Source organism: Kogia breviceps, chromosome 14 (assembly GCF_026419965.1).
Source record: "Kogia breviceps isolate mKogBre1 chromosome 14, mKogBre1 haplotype 1, whole genome shotgun sequence".
NCBI lineage: Eukaryota > Metazoa > Chordata > Mammalia > Artiodactyla > Physeteridae > Kogia > Kogia breviceps.
Window position 1 is genome coordinate 73,644,654 of NC_081323.1, and position 17,886 is coordinate 73,662,539.

The window sequence follows — 17,886 nt, forward strand, 5'->3', positions numbered from 1 at the left end:
ACTGAGACACCCTTCCCCCATCTCTCTCTTCCCAGGGACAGAGCCTGGCCTGAAGAATTCCTCTCATTAGTCATTGGCCAGAGATAGTCACATGCTCCTCTCTAAACCAGTCACAGGCTAGGGAATGAACTAGCCGTGATTGGTTTAGACCAATGAGAATTAACCCTGGAACTGGAGACAGAGGCTTACCTGCCCTGAGCTTTGGGTACCTGACCCCAATTGTGTAGATGCTGGGTGGGTGCCCAGCTGTGTTTGCTACAGTATTGCAGACACCACCTGTGGCTCAGACCGGTGGGATCAATTCTAAAAATATTAGAAACTCGCTGTGGAATTTGGGAGATAGAGATGCTCATTGTCCTGGATGATTTCTGGACAGGGTTCTATAATGGAGGTAGAGTTTTGGCTTGGGCAGTGAAGGATGTATAGGAGTTCTCTAGCTAGGGAATGGTAGGCCAGGCAGAGGGAACTACATGAGCCAAGGCTTGGAGGCCTGAAAATTCATGGCGTATCTGAGGATTATGGGGCTGTGGGAGTGTGTACAGTGAAAAGGCAGAAAATGAGGCCACAAGCTTACTGAGGGCCATGAGTGCCATGTTCATGATAATGTGTCGGGTGCTTACTATGTGCCAGGCTCAACGTGTATTATCACCAATGACTGGGCAAGCCCCGCAGGTGGGAAGGTGTTTGTCTATCCATTTTAGTGACCAGGACACTGAGGTTTGGAGAGGTGGAAGGACTCACCCAGTGTCCCACAGCTGGAAATGGCCAAGTTGGGATTTGAAGCCAGGATTTGGACTGTGGGACCTGTGCTGTTCTCTTCTTCCAGATCTTTCTCTCAGAATGGTCTCCCGAACACCTGGCCTTTTTGTTAAAAAACACACCAACCACAGGTAGTTCCTCGGAAGCTCGATTTCTTTTTTGTTTCTTAGTAAACCATTTCGCAATTCCCTACTCCTCTCTAAGGTGTGTGATTCCTTCAGTGAACCAGATTCAACTGCTGCTTCCTGTTTACTGTGATTTAGAAAGAAAGGAACACTGGCAGTAAGGGTGTCCTTCTCTCCCTGCCCTGGTCTCCTCCAGTGGCCTCCTGGCCACTGCCACCCTGTCCCCAGCTTCCCTGGAAAGTTCCAGCTGCCCTCCAGTTTCTCCAGCAAGCTGTTAGGACTTTGCTTCCTTGTGCACAACCTCCCCTCGGCTCACTTTACACCAGACCGTTTCCCCCCGGTGCTTCCAACCTGCCAGCAGGAGCAGTGCTGCCAGGAGCTGGGAAGGGGCTGCAGGGGCTTGGAGGGGGGGCTGCGAAGGGATGGACCCTCCACAGGGGGAGAAGCCCAGGCAGAGGATTCAGGCCGCTGTCTTGCTGTCAGAATCCATCCTGAACCCAAATGTTACTTCATTTTTTATTTTTTTAATGTCTTAAAAATAAAAGTAATATTTACATGAAGTAAAAAATTCAAATGCTACCAGAGGGCTTAGAAAGGAAATATGTTTCTCTCCTAACCCCAACTTCCAGTACCTCTCCCAGAGGTTGACCACTGCTCCCGTCTCTTGCCAGGAGGGGAAGGCCAGGCTAGAGCAGGCAGAGGGTGCGGGGGCAGGTGTGTCCTTCTAGAGAGAGTTTATGCCTAGACGAGCAAATGTGTGTGTGTTCCTTCATCACCATGACTTTTCTATTATTACACGATAATATTACTGCAAACAGAACTGCTTTAAACAGCACATATTTATTGCCCCAGAGTTTCTGGGGGTCTGGAGTCTGGGCACGGCTTAGCTGGGTCCTCTGCTTAGGGTCTCACAAGGCCGCACACACAGAGGTTGGCCAGGGCATTGCTTCCAAGCTCCTGTTTCAGCATCCAGTTTCTTGTGGGCTTTGAACTGAGAGCGTTGGGTTCTTGCTGACCTTTGTTGGGAGGCCACCCTCAGTTCCTTCCCTTGTGGCCTTTTCAAAGCCAGCAAGGGGGAGAGAGTCTCCTAGCAAGTTGGAGTTACAGTCTTGCATGATGGAATCACATCCACGTAGTCCCTATATGTATCCATCACCTTCACCATATTCTGGTGGTTAGGAACAAGTCATAGGTCCCCCCGCCCCATTAGGCAAGGAGAGGGGATTACACAAGGGAGTGATACAAGGTGACGTCACGGGGCCATATGAGTCCGTCTGCCACCATCACTATGCCTTCTCCCTTTATGTTTTTAACATGAAAGACAACAGACAACACATACTAATCTTCATGTTACCTTTTTCACTTAACAACGGATCTGGGACCTTCCTTCCCAGTTGGGGCTAGGTTGGGCGGGACTGAGATGATGGGCCATTGTGTTTGGACTTGACTGTGGGGCCTCTAGAGAGCCCTTGAAGGAGAGAGAAGGACGCGGTGACCCTGTCTGTGCCTCAGAAAGATCACTGTCGTGCTCCCTGCATGCCTGGCCCTGTCCGAAGCGCTGACCTGTGTTAACCCACTTAATCCTCACAAAAACCCTGGGAGGTAGGCACTTTTATTATCGCCATGTTGCAGAAGAAGACATCAAGGTCCAGAGAAATTATGTCACTTATCTAAAGTCACACAGCCAGAAAGTGGCAGTAGGAACTCTTACCTTCATTTTACAGATGAGGAAACTAAAACTCAGAAAGGTTCATCGACTTGCCCCAGTAACGTCAAAATGGCTAATCAGGGTGGGAGTGAGGGTCAGGATAAGGGCTGATTCCCTGACCCATCTTGCTCGATTCTGGTCACAGTTGTGGAAGTGACAAACAAGGGCCTGAAACTGGAGGAATAACCAAATACCCAGGCTGGTGGCTCTTAAACATCGTAGGGCCAGCTAAGGACAGTAGCCTGGGTGGGAGCTGGTACTCCCCTCCCCCAGGGTTGGTGCACTAATGACTCCCTTTCCTCTACCAGTTCAGAATTTATAATGTGACCTACATGGGGCCCACCCTCCGCTTTGCAGCCAGCACCCTAAAGTCTGGAGCTTCCTACAGCGCACAGGTGAAGGCCTGGGCTCAGAGCTACAACAGCACCTGGAGTGATTGGAGCCCCAGCGTCAAGTGGCTTAACTGTGAGTATCCTGCTGGAAGTTCTGAGCAGAGGGCCGCGCCGCGTGGCTTGCAGGATCTCAGTTCCCTGAACTGGGAACCGGGGATTGAACCTGGGCCACGGCAATGAAAGCCCGGAATCCTAACCACTAGGCCACCAGGGAATTCCCAGCTGTTAGCATCTCTGTTCCCCACTTTCATTCTGTGGCCAGAGACTTCCCCCAGCCAAGCATCTGGTTTCCATATCATAGGATGCTCTAATTGCAGTGACAGAATTACCAACTGATGTGGTATACTGGTCAGGGTAGGGGAGGTTACAGTAACAAACCCACAAGTTCTGCGGCTTAACACTGTAGAAATACATTTCTTGCTCACATAACAATTCAACACGAACTTTGCTGATTGGTGGGAGGTCTTCCTCCCTGTGGCTCCGTCATTCTCCAGGACAGAGATTCTCAGCCTTGCTGTATCATGGACCCCTTTGGCAGTCTGGTGAAGCCTGTGGACCTCATCTCAGCATATTATTTTTATTTTATTTTTTTTTAATTTTTAATTTTATTTTAGAGTATAGTTGATTCACAACGTTGTGTTAGTTTCAGGTGTCCAGCAGAGTGATTTAGTTATACATGTTCATGTATCTATTCTTTTTCAGATTCTTTGCCCATGTAGGTTATTACAGAGTATTGAGTAGAGTTCCCTGTGCTGTACAGGTCCTTGTTGATTATCTATTTTATATATAGTAGTGTGCACATGCCAGTCCCAACCTCCCAATTCATCCCCCCTCCCCACCTTCCCCCCTTGGCAACCACAAGCCGGAATAATATTTTTAAATGTATAAAAAAATACATAGGCCTTCAAGGGAAACCTAATTTTATTGAAATGCGATTATAAAAAGATTTTAAAATATATTTGTTTTCTAGGAATGTATGCTTCTTTTTTTTTTTTTTTTTTTTTTTTTTGTGGTACGTGGGCCTCTCACTGTTGTGGCCTCTCCCATTGCGGAGCGCAGGCTCCGGATGCGCAGGCTCAGCGGCCATGGCTCACGGGCCCAGCCGCTCTGTGGCATGTGGGATCTTCCCGGACCGGGGCATGAACCCGTGTCCCCTGCATCGGCAGGCGGATTCTCAACCACTGTGCCACCAGGGAAGCCCCTGTATGCTTCTTTAATAACACATTAAAAACAGGATCTAGTGGTAGTTCTCATAAATACTGTAATTTCAAAGTAGATGAACATAAATGGTATTTCCTGCTACTGCAGCTGTCAGGTGATTTGAGAATAGCTGTGACTTCTGATGGGGGCTAAGTGACTGATGCTGCTATTACTGTGGTTTGCTTCCTCTATTCCTAATGGGAGGAAATGCCAGGTTTCAGAAGTTAGTGAAAATAAAGATATCATTTCTTTCCCATCCAAGTTCCCAGACCCCTAAATCCTAATGGCAACCATGTTGGAGGTCTGTGGACCCCAAGTTAAGAATCCCTGCTCTATGGACCTGCCATCATCTGCATCCAGCCAGCAGAAAGGGAATGAGAGCGGGGAGACCACAGTTGCTTCTTAAAAGCCTTAGCCCAGAAGTGACACACATCCCTTCCTCTCAAGCTCTATTGGTGGAGCTGGTCACATGGCCACACATAGCTGTAAGGGATTCTGGGAAATGTAGTCCCTCACCTGGTAGCGGCATCCTCCAAACCACTCTTTGTGACTTTATCACACTTTTGCAAAAGAGTATTGAATTATCTTACATAAAATGAAGTTTTTATTTTATTTATTTTTTGGCCGTGCAGCATGTGAGATCTTAATTCCCCCACCAGGGATCAAACCCACCCATGCCCCCTGCAGTGGAAGTGCACAGTCCTCATCACTGGACCGCCGCCAGGGAATCCCCCTAAAATGAAGTCTTTCCAGGGGACCTTCCTGGTTCATACAGCCGCTCAGTTACATCACCCCAGAGTCTTTTCTTTCCCTCTGCCATCCCTAGCATGGTAGCATTTTATCCTCACCCTTGTCACCTCATGGCCCCAAGCTGTCTTCTGCACACACCCTCATGCCCAAGACCCAAAGGAAATGGAAGGCTGCCACAAGGAGTGCACCCCGTGCATCTTTTATCATGAAACAAAAACCTTTCCAGTCCTGGTGGACTTTCCCTTGCCTTTCACTGTTCAGGACTGTCACGTGGCCTCTCCCAACTGCAAGGGAGGCTGGGAACTCAAATGTCTGGAAAGGGGACTAGTTTTGGCCCACGATTGGCGCAAACCTCAGAGTGGGCAGACTGCAGCCTAGCAAAGAAGAAGGGGAGACAGCTGTTGCGTGGTGGAGGCCGCCTCGGGCATCATCCGTACAATGGGGAGAAGGAAGGGCTGTTGTGAACATTCGATGAAGGAAGGATTCTTCAAAGTGCTGGGCACAGTGGTGATTGGCAGGTACCCCAACCCAACCCACCGCACGCCCCTCTCAGCATCGCTCCTCCTGTTCCATGGATACCCCTTGACCACCTGTCTCCCACTCCGGGCTGTGAGCTCTATGGGTAGTAGTATCTGCTCTGTGTCTATATCTCCATTAGCCCAGTATGGTGCCAGGCACACAGTTAAGTGCTTGGGAAAGTTTTGTCAAATTGATCTGATTCTTCCTTTAACCTGGAGAAGGAAGGGGAAATAACTTGTATGGGACAGATACCATGTGCTGGACACTCATTATTTCCACAGATATTTCTTGAGCTCCTACTGCGTGCTGGCCCAGTGGTGAACAAAATAGGCAAAAATCCCTGTTCTAGTGGAGCTGACATTCTAGAGGGGGAGACAGAAAATAAACAAGTGAACAAAAATATAAATGAGATGTAGATCCCGAGGACAATAATTCTGGGAAGGAAATAAAGCAGGGGAAAGGGATGGGAGGAGGCAACAGTAGAGAGGGTGTGAGGGAGAACTTTTGGGACCTGACAGTGAGCAAGGAGGGGGTGGCCAGCTGTGTGAATGGACGTGCGGGCACTGCTTCAAGTGTATATTAAATTGTACAATCCTCACAATAACCCTATGAGTTAAGTAGTTATTAACCCCATTGCACAGAGAGGAAACCAAGGTACAGAGTGAGGTGAGGGGCTTGTCCTGGGTCGCCAGCTAGTATATGACAGAGTCAGGCTTCAAACTGGGGCCGTCCAGCTCCAGAGTCTCTGCCCTTGACATCACTGCTTCAAAAAAGAGAAAGCAGCAAGTTCAAGATCCTGAGGTGGCCCTGAGCTTTGGAGGAACAGGGGACAGCAAGGAGGCCAATGTGGCGAGGGCTCAATGTGCAAGAGAGGGGAGTAGGAGGGGATGCAGCGGCCAGCTCACGCAGAGTCTTGGAGGATGCTTTCACGAGGCCTCGGTCTCCTGCTCTGGGAAGTGGAGACCAGGCTGGACGCAGCGCGATGCAAGCTCACGGCTTCCCTCCACTTCCAGACTACGAGGCGACCTTGGAGCAGCGCCTCCCACTGGGCGTCAGCATCTCCTGCGTCGTCATCCTGGCTGTCTGCCTGTCCTGCTATGTCAGCATCATCAAGTGAGTCATGAGCCGTGCAGGAGGCCGCCAAGCCAGCCCCCTGTGCTGTGGAGTGGGTGGGAGTTTCCCCTCTGATCTGTCAGCTTGCAGCCCTTTCATTCAACGATGGATATTTATTGAGCAGCTACTACGTGCGAGGCACTGAGACCGACAGGGACCCTGTGTCCTTGGGGAGGCACAAGATACCAGGCCACCAAGTAACTACGGCTGTTTTCCATAGTGATCCTTGCGCTGAAGGAGATATGCCAGGGCGAGGGGGTGAAATGCTCCAGGGGCTGTTTTGGATGGGGAGGCCAGTACGGGCCCCTCTGATGAGGTGTTTGAGCTGAGACCTGACTAGGGGAAAGGAACTGGCCAGGGCAGGAGCTGGGGGCAGGGCCTTCCTTTGGCAGAAGTGAGATGGATCACGCCCAGGGTACGGCCCAGACACTTGAAGGCACGTGGCAATAGACAGAGGAAGTCTAGATGATTGCCCTGCAGAGTCAGACCTGGGTTCAGATCCTGGCCTTGGTGCTTCGTAGCTGTGTGACCAAGTTTCTGAACCTCTGTTCAGCCTTAGATCCCTATTTCATCAGTCCCAAGAGTCCTAAGGGACTCCCCGATCACTCGGTATAAGGGAGCAGAAGGAGCCTTGTTTCCAGTGAGCTTGAGCCCTTGGAATCATGGAGTCTCAGAGCCTCAGTCCTCCCACCTCTGAAATGGGACGAGCGGGCCCCAGTTGACCACTTAAGAAGGATGGCGATGGTTGAGGATTGATGTGAACAAGTGTCTGCATTCTGCTGGGCACACAGTAGGTGTGCAGGGGATGCAAGTTCCCCTCTCCACGTCTGTTGCTGATGCCTCTGAGCCCCCCTGGCCTGGTCTTTCCCCTTCTCTGAGCCTCAGTTTCCCCATCATCTGTCTTCCCTACCCCTACTCACTGTGTTCCAGTGCTCCAACCTCCTTGCTGTTCTTTGAACGCCCCAAGCAAGATCGTCCCTTGGAGCCTTTGCACTTGCCCTGCTCTATGCCTGGAAAGCCCTTTTTCCAGGCATCACCGAGACCGACTCCGCCTCTCAGAAGTCACCTCCTCAGGGAGGCCTTCCTGGATCACACTATTCCTCTCTAGTCCCTTATCTTCTTTATTTTTATTCCTGGCACTTATCGCCAGGAATGAATGATGTCACATAATCATTTCTGCAGGGTTTTTGCCTGTCTTGTTCACGGTGTGTCCCCGAGGCCTGGCACAGTGAGAGGTACATAGTAGGTACTCAATAAATGTGTGTTAACTGACTGAGTGGAGTGGGTGGAGGCTAATCCAGGGGGTGTCTGAGGACCTTCCCTCCCAGCACTGACGCTCCGTGGCTCCAGGCTGACCCAGGAAGGGAGAAGGAGCCTCTCAGGCCATCCCAGGCCTCTCCCAGCACCTTATCCTCAGCTGCTCCAGAGTAAAGGTTGTTGAAGGGGAAACCCAGAATTCTCTCTCTGCAGCTTGAGTGTCTCCTGATTCCCTGGAGCTAGTTCCCTCTGGAGCAGAGGCGGCCACATTAGGAGCTCCACTCTGGCTAGCAGGATGCTGGAGCCCAAACCCGGCTCTTCTGCCCACCAGCTGTCACTTCACCTCCCTGGGCCTCAGTCTCCTCATCGGTAGAGTGGGGTTAGCAGTAGAACCTGTTTCACAGAGTGAGGGTGAGACAGCCAAAAAACCTATTGACATGATCTCTGACCCCTGATAAGTCTTGGTGACGAAGATAATTTTTATGGGGGGAACGTCAACCTGTTAGTGATGCAGGAACCAACATCTTGTCCTTTTCTTTTTCAGGATTAAGAAAGAATGGTGGGACCAAATTCCCAACCCAGCCCACAGCCCCCTTGTCGCTGTTGTCATCCAGGATTCTCAGGTGAGAGAGGGGGCTGGTGAGGATGCTGTGCACTGCATGTATCGGGAAATACAACTCAATATGTCTGGGATGTTCAGGATATTTCTTGGCTTTTGGGGTTGCACATGGGAAGTCAGGAAGGTTTCAGGGTAGGTTGAGTCAGCAGCTAGAGGCTTTCACTCCCTTCCCTTTGGCTTCCATGACTGTTCTTTCAGCCTGGGTGGGGGACAGGGGTTCCTCTGGGGTTGGTGTTTTCCCTCCCTTGGGAGGAGATGATCCCTGAGGTCATCGGCATGTCATTTCTTGGCAAGGTACCTGTACCAGAGCAGGAGGCCAAAAGGAGAGGGAGAAGGGGACAGGCTTTCTGTATATTCCTCTTGGGAGCAGGAAACTGCCCCCCCCCAAGAGCACTAGCAAATCTCTCCATTCTCATTGACTTAAATTACATCACAGCCTCTTTCCTAAACCACTCACTTGTAAGGAGTGGGAATACTTGAGACCAACCAGGTGGCCAACCCTGAGCTACAGGTGGGGTCAGCTTCCTCAATGCGATGGCCAGGTGGGGTTTGCCTTAGTGCCATCAGGGTTCTCTAGGACGGCGGGGGGGTGGAGGGTGGGGTGGGGATACAGGTCTCGTTTAGAACAGAAAGTCTGAGTGTCCTCAGTTCTCCAGGGACCTCTGGAGTCCAGTGGTACTGGCTTTGAACCCTGGCTCTGCCACTTACCTGCAGGTTAGACTTAACAAGTTGCTTGACTTCTCTGAGCCGCAGTTTCCTTGTGTGGGTTTATAGCAGTGGTTATAACAGGGCTGGTGTTGGAATTCACTGAGACAATCCACATGAAGTGTATATTACAGTGTCCTGCACATAGTGTCATTTATGTATCAGTTAGATTTTGCTGTGTAACAAATCATCCCAAAATTTAGAAAGTTAAAACAATAGCCACTTATGTAACTCTTGCTTCTGCAAGTCTGTAGTTGGGCTCTGCTCAGCAGTGGGGGTGGAAGGATCCTGGGTTTGGCTGGGCCTGTACCAGCGGCCTCACTCACAGGTCTGGCAGGTGGCTGACACATCTGGGGCCATGGAGGTTACTAAGCCATGTATGTGTCTGTCATCCTTCAGCAGGCTGACCCAGTTGGCACAGTATCACTTCTACCACATTCTATTGGTCCAGGCAAGTCACACAGCCATGCCAGATTCAGGGATGGGAGGAGCTTCAGAGACTGTGGCCATTTTTGCCATCAGCCATAGCAACGTAATAGTGCAGCCTCCTTAATTCTCAGAAAACTGAAGTTCAGAGAGGGGAAGTGACCTGATCAGACCTCAGACCTGTGTGATGTCAAGACTCAAAGTCTTCTCACAGCAAACACATGCTGGGCATTGCTGGACGCTAGGCTGGGCTGGCAGGCCTCTCCGCTCTGTGTCACTGGCTGTCTCTATGTTTTAGGTGTCACTGTGGGGGAAGCGGTCCCAAGGCCAGGAACCAGCCAAGTGCCCGTATGTATATGAACTTGGGTCATCGCCTATGTGGATTTGGAAGGGGATGGAATTGAGGTGGTGGCCCTGTCTTGAGAGTCTGCCTTATCTTCTTGTCCTGTGACACTGGACTTCAAGGGATGGCAGGGGGAGGGGCTGGTCTGGGTAGGTCAGCTGCTGGCTGAGCCCCCTGAGTTTCACTGGGGGTCAGGTACATACTGAACCCCCTTGGGATGCCCAGTCTGTCCTGAGCAAGCCTGATGGGAGTAACAAGCAGGCGGCTGTAGCACTTGTTAAAATGTTGACATAATGGCCTACTGGTGGGCAGATACCACTATCCTGGACCCTTGAATATGCCACCATCTTCCTGGCCTCCTTAGCCCCTCTCTCAGGGCCCCCTGAACCTACCCACAATCCAGTAACTGAAGGGTTTATACCTAGCACAGCAAGGGACTCCAGGATGCTGCCCCAGCCCTAGGACTCCCCAGCCATTCTAATTTGTCCTTACTTATGCTATGGTGTTGATAGGTATTTTATTTTTGTTTATTTATTTTTTTAACGTCTTTAGTGGAGTATAATTGCTTTACAATGTTGTATCAGTTTCTGCTGTATAACAAAGTGAATCAGCTATATGTATACATATATCCCCATATCCGCTCCCTCTTGCGCCTCCTTCCCACCCTCGCTATCCCACCCCTGATAGGTATTTTATTTTATTTTATTTTTATTTTTATTTTGTTTTATTTATTTTTTTTGCGGTACACAGGCCTCTCACTGTTGTGGCCTTTCCCGTTGCGGAGCACAGGCTCCGGACGCGCAGGCTCAGTGGCCATGGCTCACGGGCCCAGCCGCTCCGCGGCATGTGGGATCCTCCCGGACCGGGACACGAACCCGTGTCCCCTGCATCAGCAGGCGGACTCTCAACCACTGCGCCACCAGGGAAGCCCCCTGATAGGTATTTTAAATACCATCATCCCTGACAAAGACTTCTCCTTATTCAATAGATTGAGTTTGTATTATATGCCAGGCTCCAGAAATCCCAAAGTAAGACACAGGCCTTGCCTTCAAGGAGTTCCCAATCTAGTAGTGAGGGTGGACTGATAGATTATTGATTATAAAGTCTGGAAGTGTGTTTGCAACAGATAGACATTGGTACTCACCAGGGTCCTCAGCCTTCCCTAGTCAAGAGAAATTGACTAGATGCCAGACAGGAAATTCAGGCGAGGCTTTACTGGGGCCCCTGCTGCAATGGGGCAGGGTGGGGTGGGTGAGGGGCTGGGGGATGTTGGAGAACAAGTAGCAGGTTCTCTTGCCCGCTTCCTGAGGGGGGGCAGGCGAGCTGGTTCCTGATAAGGGGTGAGGGTAGGGGTGTGTCCAGGGATTGGGCCGGAGGGGTGGCTTAGGTGCTTTGCCCACCCCTCTGGTGGTGTGAAGTGCAGGGAGCATGCGCAGTACCCTGGTTTTGCTCCTTACACCCTGTTTTTGCTCCTGGCTCTTCAGAAGTGGCAGTTGCGTTTTTTTGGTCTTTCTGTATCTTTTGTACGTGCCCCAACTGTGCTTGCAGGCAGTTATTTTCAGTCCCATATAGTTTCTCTGTATTTTGTTGCTGGAGGTGAGGTTTGTCCAGGTGCAAGCATTGTAGCACTACAGCAAAGGGTCCTGGGTCCCAGCCTGTCTCAACATCAGTCCAGGGTGATTTTGAGCTGGACTTTGAAGGATGAATAGGAGTTTTTTCAAGTGGAGAAACTGAACCCTGATCAAACTTTGCTTTTGTAGACACTGGAAGACTTGTCTTGCCAAGCTTCTGCCCTGTTTACTGGAGCATGGCGTGGAAAGGGATGAAGATTCCTCCAAGGCTGCTAGAAATGAGCCTTTCCAGTGTCCTGGAAAAGTAGCATGGCACCCCATGGAGGTCAACAAGACAATCCTCTGGCCAGAGAGCATCAGCTTGGTTCGGTGCGTGGAGCTGTTTGAGGCCCAAGCGGAGAATGAAGAAGAGGAAGTGGAGGAAGATAAAGGGAGCTTCTGCCCGTCACCCGACAGCAGCAGGGGCAGCTTCCAGGAGGGCAGGGAGGGCATCGCAGCCCGGCTGACAGAAAGCCTGTTCCTGGACCTTCTCGGGGGTGAGGATGGGGGCTTTAGCCCACAGGGCTTGGAGGAGTCCTGCCTTCTTCCACCTTTAGAAACCCCAAGTGCTCAGAGGCCCTGGGCCACGTTCCCAAGTGTGGGGCCCCAGGAGGCATCGTCTGAGGACAAGGAGCCTTTGAACCCAGAGTCAAGTCCTCCAACCCAGAGCCCAGCCAGGCTGGCTTTCCCAGAGATGCCCGGCGTCATCGCAGACAACCCCGCTTACCGTAGCTTCAGCACCTTCCTGAGCCAGTCCTCAGGCCCTGGAGAGCTTGACTCAGACCCACAGCTGGCCGAACACCTGGGGGAAGTGGACCCCGGCGTCCCCGCCGCCCCCCAGCAATCTGCACCGCCCGCCGCACTCCAGCCTGAGCCAGAAACGTGGGAGCAGATCCTGCGCCAGAGCGTCCTCCAGTGCAGGGCGGCCCCGGGCCCCGCCTCGGCCCCCAGCAGTGGCTACCGGGAGTTTGTGCAGGTGGTGAAGCAGGGCGGTGCCCAGGACAGCGGGCTGGAGGGCTTTGGCCCTTGTGGAGAGGCTGGCTACAAGGCCTTCTCCAGCTTGCTCGCTGGCAGTGCTAGCTGCCCGGGGACATCTGGGGTTGAGCCCAGCAGTGGGGAGGGGGGCTACAAGCCCTTCCAGAGCCTCACTCCTGGCTACCTCGGAGCCCCTGCCCCAGTCCCCGTCCCCCTGTTCACCTTTGGACTGGACGTGGAGACCCCTCACAGCCCTCGGGACTCACTCCTCCTCCCAGGCAGCACCCCAGTGTGCCCTGGTTTGGAGCCAGTGGTCAAGGGAGAAGACAGCCAAAAGCCCCCGCTGTCCCCGGAGCCAGCCACAGACCCCCTCAGGGATGACCTGGGCAATGGCATTGTCTACTCAGCCCTCACCTGCCACCTGTGTGGCCACCTGAAGCAATGCCACAGCCAGGAGGAACGTGGCAAGGCCCACATCGAGGCCAGCCCCTGCTGTGGCTGCTGCCGTGGGGGTGGGTCCTCACCCCTGGAGAGCCCCCTGAGGGCCCTGGACACCCAGCTCGGTGGGGCTCCACTGGAGGCCAGCTTCTCTCCGGCCTCCCTAGCACCTTTGGGTGTCTCAGAGGAGGGTAAGTACCCCCTGTTCTTCCAAACTGCCCCCGACAATGCCCAGAGCTCAAGCCAGACCTCCACGGTGGTGGCCATGCTCTCCCCAGGGCCCACGTGCATGGACGCTTCCTAGGTGCGTGCCCGCTTCTTGCTGAAGTCTACAGGTGAGGACTGGGCCTTACCCGTGACTGCGAAATGCCTCCCTCCAGAAGGCAGCCAGGCTGGCAGTCTTCCGAAAGACTCAGAGAACCCTGGTAGGAAGTTGTGAAGTCGTCCAACACCGGGGCTACGGGGACCAGGCGCCCCTGGCTCCCAACATTGGCCCGGGCTCGCCATGTCCCGTAGGAGTGGAGGGTGCCAGGCAGCTGTACCCACAGCAGGCACCTGCAGGGATCTGAAGGTTCCCGGGCACCTTGGCTTGTGAATGAGCTCTTGGGCATTTCATGGGTCCACAGCTGCCCCAGCGGACTATCCCTGTCTCGCTCGAGGAGTGTTTTGTCCACCAAGTTGCTCGGTTACCCGTGTCTTGCCCAGGCCTGGGGTTAGCTGCCGCCATCTCACTGGATTGGATGCTGAGCCTAGAAGCTAACCAAGCCAATGGGAGAATGACTTGGGAGGCCTTGGGAAACTGAGGTCCAGAAAGGGTGGTCATTTGCCCAGAGACGCCTGTTCCTTTAACAGAGGTTGACGCTGGCAACAGAGTCTGAGCTGCGGAGGGGCGCTTAGTCAAGTGGAGTTAACGAGGACACGAAAAATTGTGATTACCGAGCAGTGACAGCTTGCTGCCAGATTCCCACACAGCTGTAAGGTTGGGGGTTCCTGTTAAGCACTGGATCCCCAGAACAAGCATGCCTGGTGACCTTGGGGCCGGTGTGTGCCCCCATGCATGCCGTTGCTGGCATCGGGGGTTCAGAGGGAGTGGCTCAGGTCTCCTGATCCAGCGAGCTGGGCGTCCGAGATGCCCACACCAGGCACATCGCCTGCACCTCGTCTCCGACCTCAGGTTGAGTAATGCTTGTTTGTGTGCTTCTCAAAAATTGTTTCATCACCTGGTGTTTGTGTTTGCTGAGGAGGGTAGAATGGGAGGGGATGGAGTTTTGTATCAATAAAGGTTCTTTACCTCCTTCCCCACCCTCCCCACCCCATTTATTAAACAAACATACCGCCAGGCACTGTTTCGAGTGCTTTATGTCTATTAACTCATAGAATCCTGCCATCCGGAGGTACTGGGACCAACCCAAGAGGTGAAGTAACTTCCTGTCTGCTTGGGTTTCCCCGAGACCAGGATTCAATTGCAGTTTGTTGAAATAGGTGGCGATTCCAGGAAGCCCTGCTTGGAGAGCGGGGAAAGGAAGCAGGGAAGGGCAGGAGGCAATAAAAAGTGTTATCACACAGAGTGCCGGCACGGGCAACAGATGCTTCACCCCGCCGGGGAGCTTGGGCAAGCCAGGCACAGTGCATGCCTAGAGGTGGGGAGCTGGCTGTTTGTCCACCAACTCCCACCTGTCGTTGGTGGAGGGCTGCTGCCAGGGGCAACTCCCCAGCACTTCCAGCTGCTCCAGAAAAAATTCCTCAGATTGAGAGTTGGAGGGGGGCGGGGAGGAGCGGTGTTTGAGCAGCTTTGGGCACGTGGAGATGTGGACAGGGCTGTGATGGCGGCTGCTACTTTGCCAAGGTCACACAGCTAGTGGCAGACCCGTAGCTGAGCCATTGCTCAGGCTCTTTGTAGGTGATCTGTGCTTTGACATCTGGGCGGTCGGTGTAAGGAGTGGGCCTCAGACAGGCAGGCAGGGGATCTCAAGCTCCTTTGTCTGCAATCACTCTGTGTCTGAGTAGCCGCCCTGACTGCCACGCTTGCAAGATGAAGGGCTTGGCTGTTTGAGGTTCCTTCCTGCCCTGGCATTCTACGTAATACATTACAGAGGTGATGGGGAGCTCACTACCTCACATGCAGCCTGATGTTGGTGAGAACTGCCTCCTTTGTGCTGAGCCCAAATCTATCCCTTTAGCTGCCTGAGTCACCACCCCACACCCACGGTTTCCAGATCAGGGAAACTGCTCTAGAGAGGAAAAGGAACTTGCCAATGTCACACAGTGAGTGGTATAACCTAAACTAGCCCTCTGGAGCTTTTGTCTTCAAGAGTTCTTTGTAATAAAATATAATAATTTAAAATAAAAATAACTAGTTAGGACCAAGCAATTTGCTTGGTGTCATACATGGACTGTGTCATAGCTCTCGCGAGCAGGTCATTATCCCAATTTTACAGATAAGGGAGCAGGCCCAGAGAGGTTGAGGTTTACCTTAGGGCCACACAGCTGGGAAGTCCGGGAGCCAGGATTTGAATCCAGGTCTGATTGCAGAGTTCCCAGCCATCTCATGTACTGCATGGCACCGACTCGATTGTCAGCTGTGATTAGCCTGTGGTCATCTCAGAAAATCAGATTTTAAAACTAAGCAGCCAGGGAATTCGCTGGTGTCCAGTGGATAGGACTCGGTGCTTTCACTGCCGTGGCCCAGGTTCAACACCTGGTCGGGGAACTAAGATCCCGCAAGCCTTGCGGGGTGGCCAAAAATAAAATAAAAACTAAGCAGCCAACAGAGAAAATATATTTGGGTGAGTGCTGGAGAGCTGGTTGGATTGCAAGTCCAACAGAATTGAGACTGACTTATTCTATCCCCAGGATCTTGGGAGGAAGACACCCAACTTGTCAGCTGAGGCTCATATTACAGAATCCCCTGGGCTTTGGGAAACTAGAATGGAGAACTCGGCAGAGACACCTCCCATCTCTTATCCGGATTTCAACCCACCCTCCCAGGTTCACGGAAGGTGGAGAGAGGTCACCGTTCTGGCTTTCCCAACACCCTTCTCCATCTTAACACAGGGAAGGAGGAAGCAGAAACAGCGGGAAAGCCACACATCCCACCAATGTTTACTGAGAACTTACTATGGGCCAGCCACTGTGCTGGATGTGAGGAAACTGTGAGTGCACAAAGTCCCTTCCCTCTTGGATCTTACAGTTCAGTGGGGGAGACAGAAATGTAAAAGACAAAAGGAAAAAATAGGAGTCTGAGATGGGTGGGTTAGTGGAGAGGTCTTTAAGGAGGTGACATTTGAGCTGAGCCTTCAGTGACTAGAAGAACCAGGATGGACTGGAGGAAGAGCATTCCAGGCAGAGGATAGAACAAGTGCAAAGGCCCTGAGGCACAAGGAATTTGGCATGTTCCCAGTAAGAAAGATCAGCTACAGCGCAGTGAGCCAGGGACAGTGGTGAGAGATAAGGTAAGGCAGGATGGGGGACTGGAGTGAGGAATTTATATTTTGGCTTAAATGCACATTAGCCCCACCCACTGAGAAACATGGTCCAATAGACACCCATCTCTCTTCAATCTCTTCAGTCCCAAACATAATCCATCCATAAGCAGGAGCCCAGGAGAGGAAGTGGAGGCACTGGAGTTGTTCCTCCAATAGGACTCCCTCTCACCTCGCAGAAGCGGAGGACTAAGGTTCCTTCTGACAACAGTCACGGGGTGGTTAAAATCCTCTTTGCTGCTCTTCTCACACAGGAGTGAAGTGAACCCACCAGAAATGTATTGATTAGCACAGGGCAGTGGCTGGCCGCCAGGGTCTTCCTTGGGAATTTCTTTGATAAAAGACTTAAAAATCCCCTTAAAATCTGATCTTGACCTCCCAGGCACTAGTCTCCAAATTAGGCAGGGAACCCAAGGGTCTTCGGGGTGTGAAGTCCCAGCCCCCCATCTCTGCTCTCTGTCTCCTTTGTCCTGCCTGTGCCTTCATTTCTTTCGTTTGTAAAATAAGAAGGATAATAAAAGCTGCATTGGAGGGTTGTCCTGAAGACAGTCTACATTATCATCATCTTCATCATCTCCTGGGTTTACTCCAACCTGGCGGGGGCATAGGTAACAAGAGTGAAACGGTACAACCAGCTTAGAAATCTAGAATTCTCAGCCTCAGCCACTGCTCTGGGCTTCCTCCTGTGGACCAAAACCAAACAAACAAACAAAATGTTGCCTGCCCTTTCAGTCAACAAAGAATGGTGTCTGCATTCTGGGAAACGAAAATATTGCTCACCATCAAGCCTTCAGCCACTGCAGCTGCCCCAGGACAGTGAGCCCCGAAGGGATTCGGTAGAAAAACAGGATACCATCCCTAGACAGTTAAGATGCATATCCCAGGAGTAATTTCAATAAGCCCAGACTCTCGCATCTTCCCAAACACAGAAAAGCACTAAAATCATTAACTTGAGATGTCTGCTTTTTCTTGTGATTAGCAATAATCTTTCGATGTTCTACTACATGTTTTGTTTTGTTTCAGCAAAAACTCCTATATATCCAGGCTGCTCTCTTACCTCTTTGCAACAGTTCCTCAGAGCTATCTGAGAGGCTGTATCCCGGGCTATATAGTTTTCAGTAATGTCCCTGAATAAAACATAATTCTCAACCTTTATGGCGTGCGGGTTTTTTTGGTTTTTTTCGGTAGACACTCCAAATCTCCCTGGTAAGCCCCTGATGACTCCCGCTGACATTGGTTGATCCTGACACGGGAGATCCCCACTCCTGCCTCCCTCAGTCCCCCATGCTCTCTGGCTTCTGCCTACTCCTTGGAGGTCAGGGCTTCCCCAGACTAAGGCTGGCGAGTCACTCCTTCATTCAAACATAATTACTCCCTGACAGCAACTGTTAAAAACAAAAATAAATTTCTCAAATTATGAAAGTGGATCAAAGTTTTATTTTAGATATTTAGGGAGGGAATCAGA

The 17,886-nt window shown here is 51.7% G+C and overlaps 1 protein-coding gene across 14 annotated transcripts in view; it reads left to right on the plus strand.

The window, feature by feature from the left end:
• Positions 1 to 17,574, plus strand: part of IL4R (interleukin 4 receptor) — a 43,139-nt gene extending 25,565 nt beyond the window's left edge. For all 14 annotated transcript variants that reach the window (XM_059036152.2, XM_059036155.2, XM_059036153.2 and 11 more), the window contains 5 exons: positions 2,901 to 3,057; positions 6,467 to 6,566; positions 8,368 to 8,446; positions 9,872 to 9,921; positions 11,677 to 17,574. In XM_059036152.2, coding sequence (XP_058892135.1) covers positions 2,901 to 3,057; positions 6,467 to 6,566; positions 8,368 to 8,446; positions 9,872 to 9,921; positions 11,677 to 13,243 — 1,953 coding nt within the window. In that variant the 3' untranslated portion in view covers positions 13,244 to 17,574. The remainder of the gene's footprint in view (positions 1 to 2,900; positions 3,058 to 6,466; positions 6,567 to 8,367; positions 8,447 to 9,871; positions 9,922 to 11,676) is intronic.
• Positions 17,575 to 17,886: the final 312 nt, after the last annotated feature.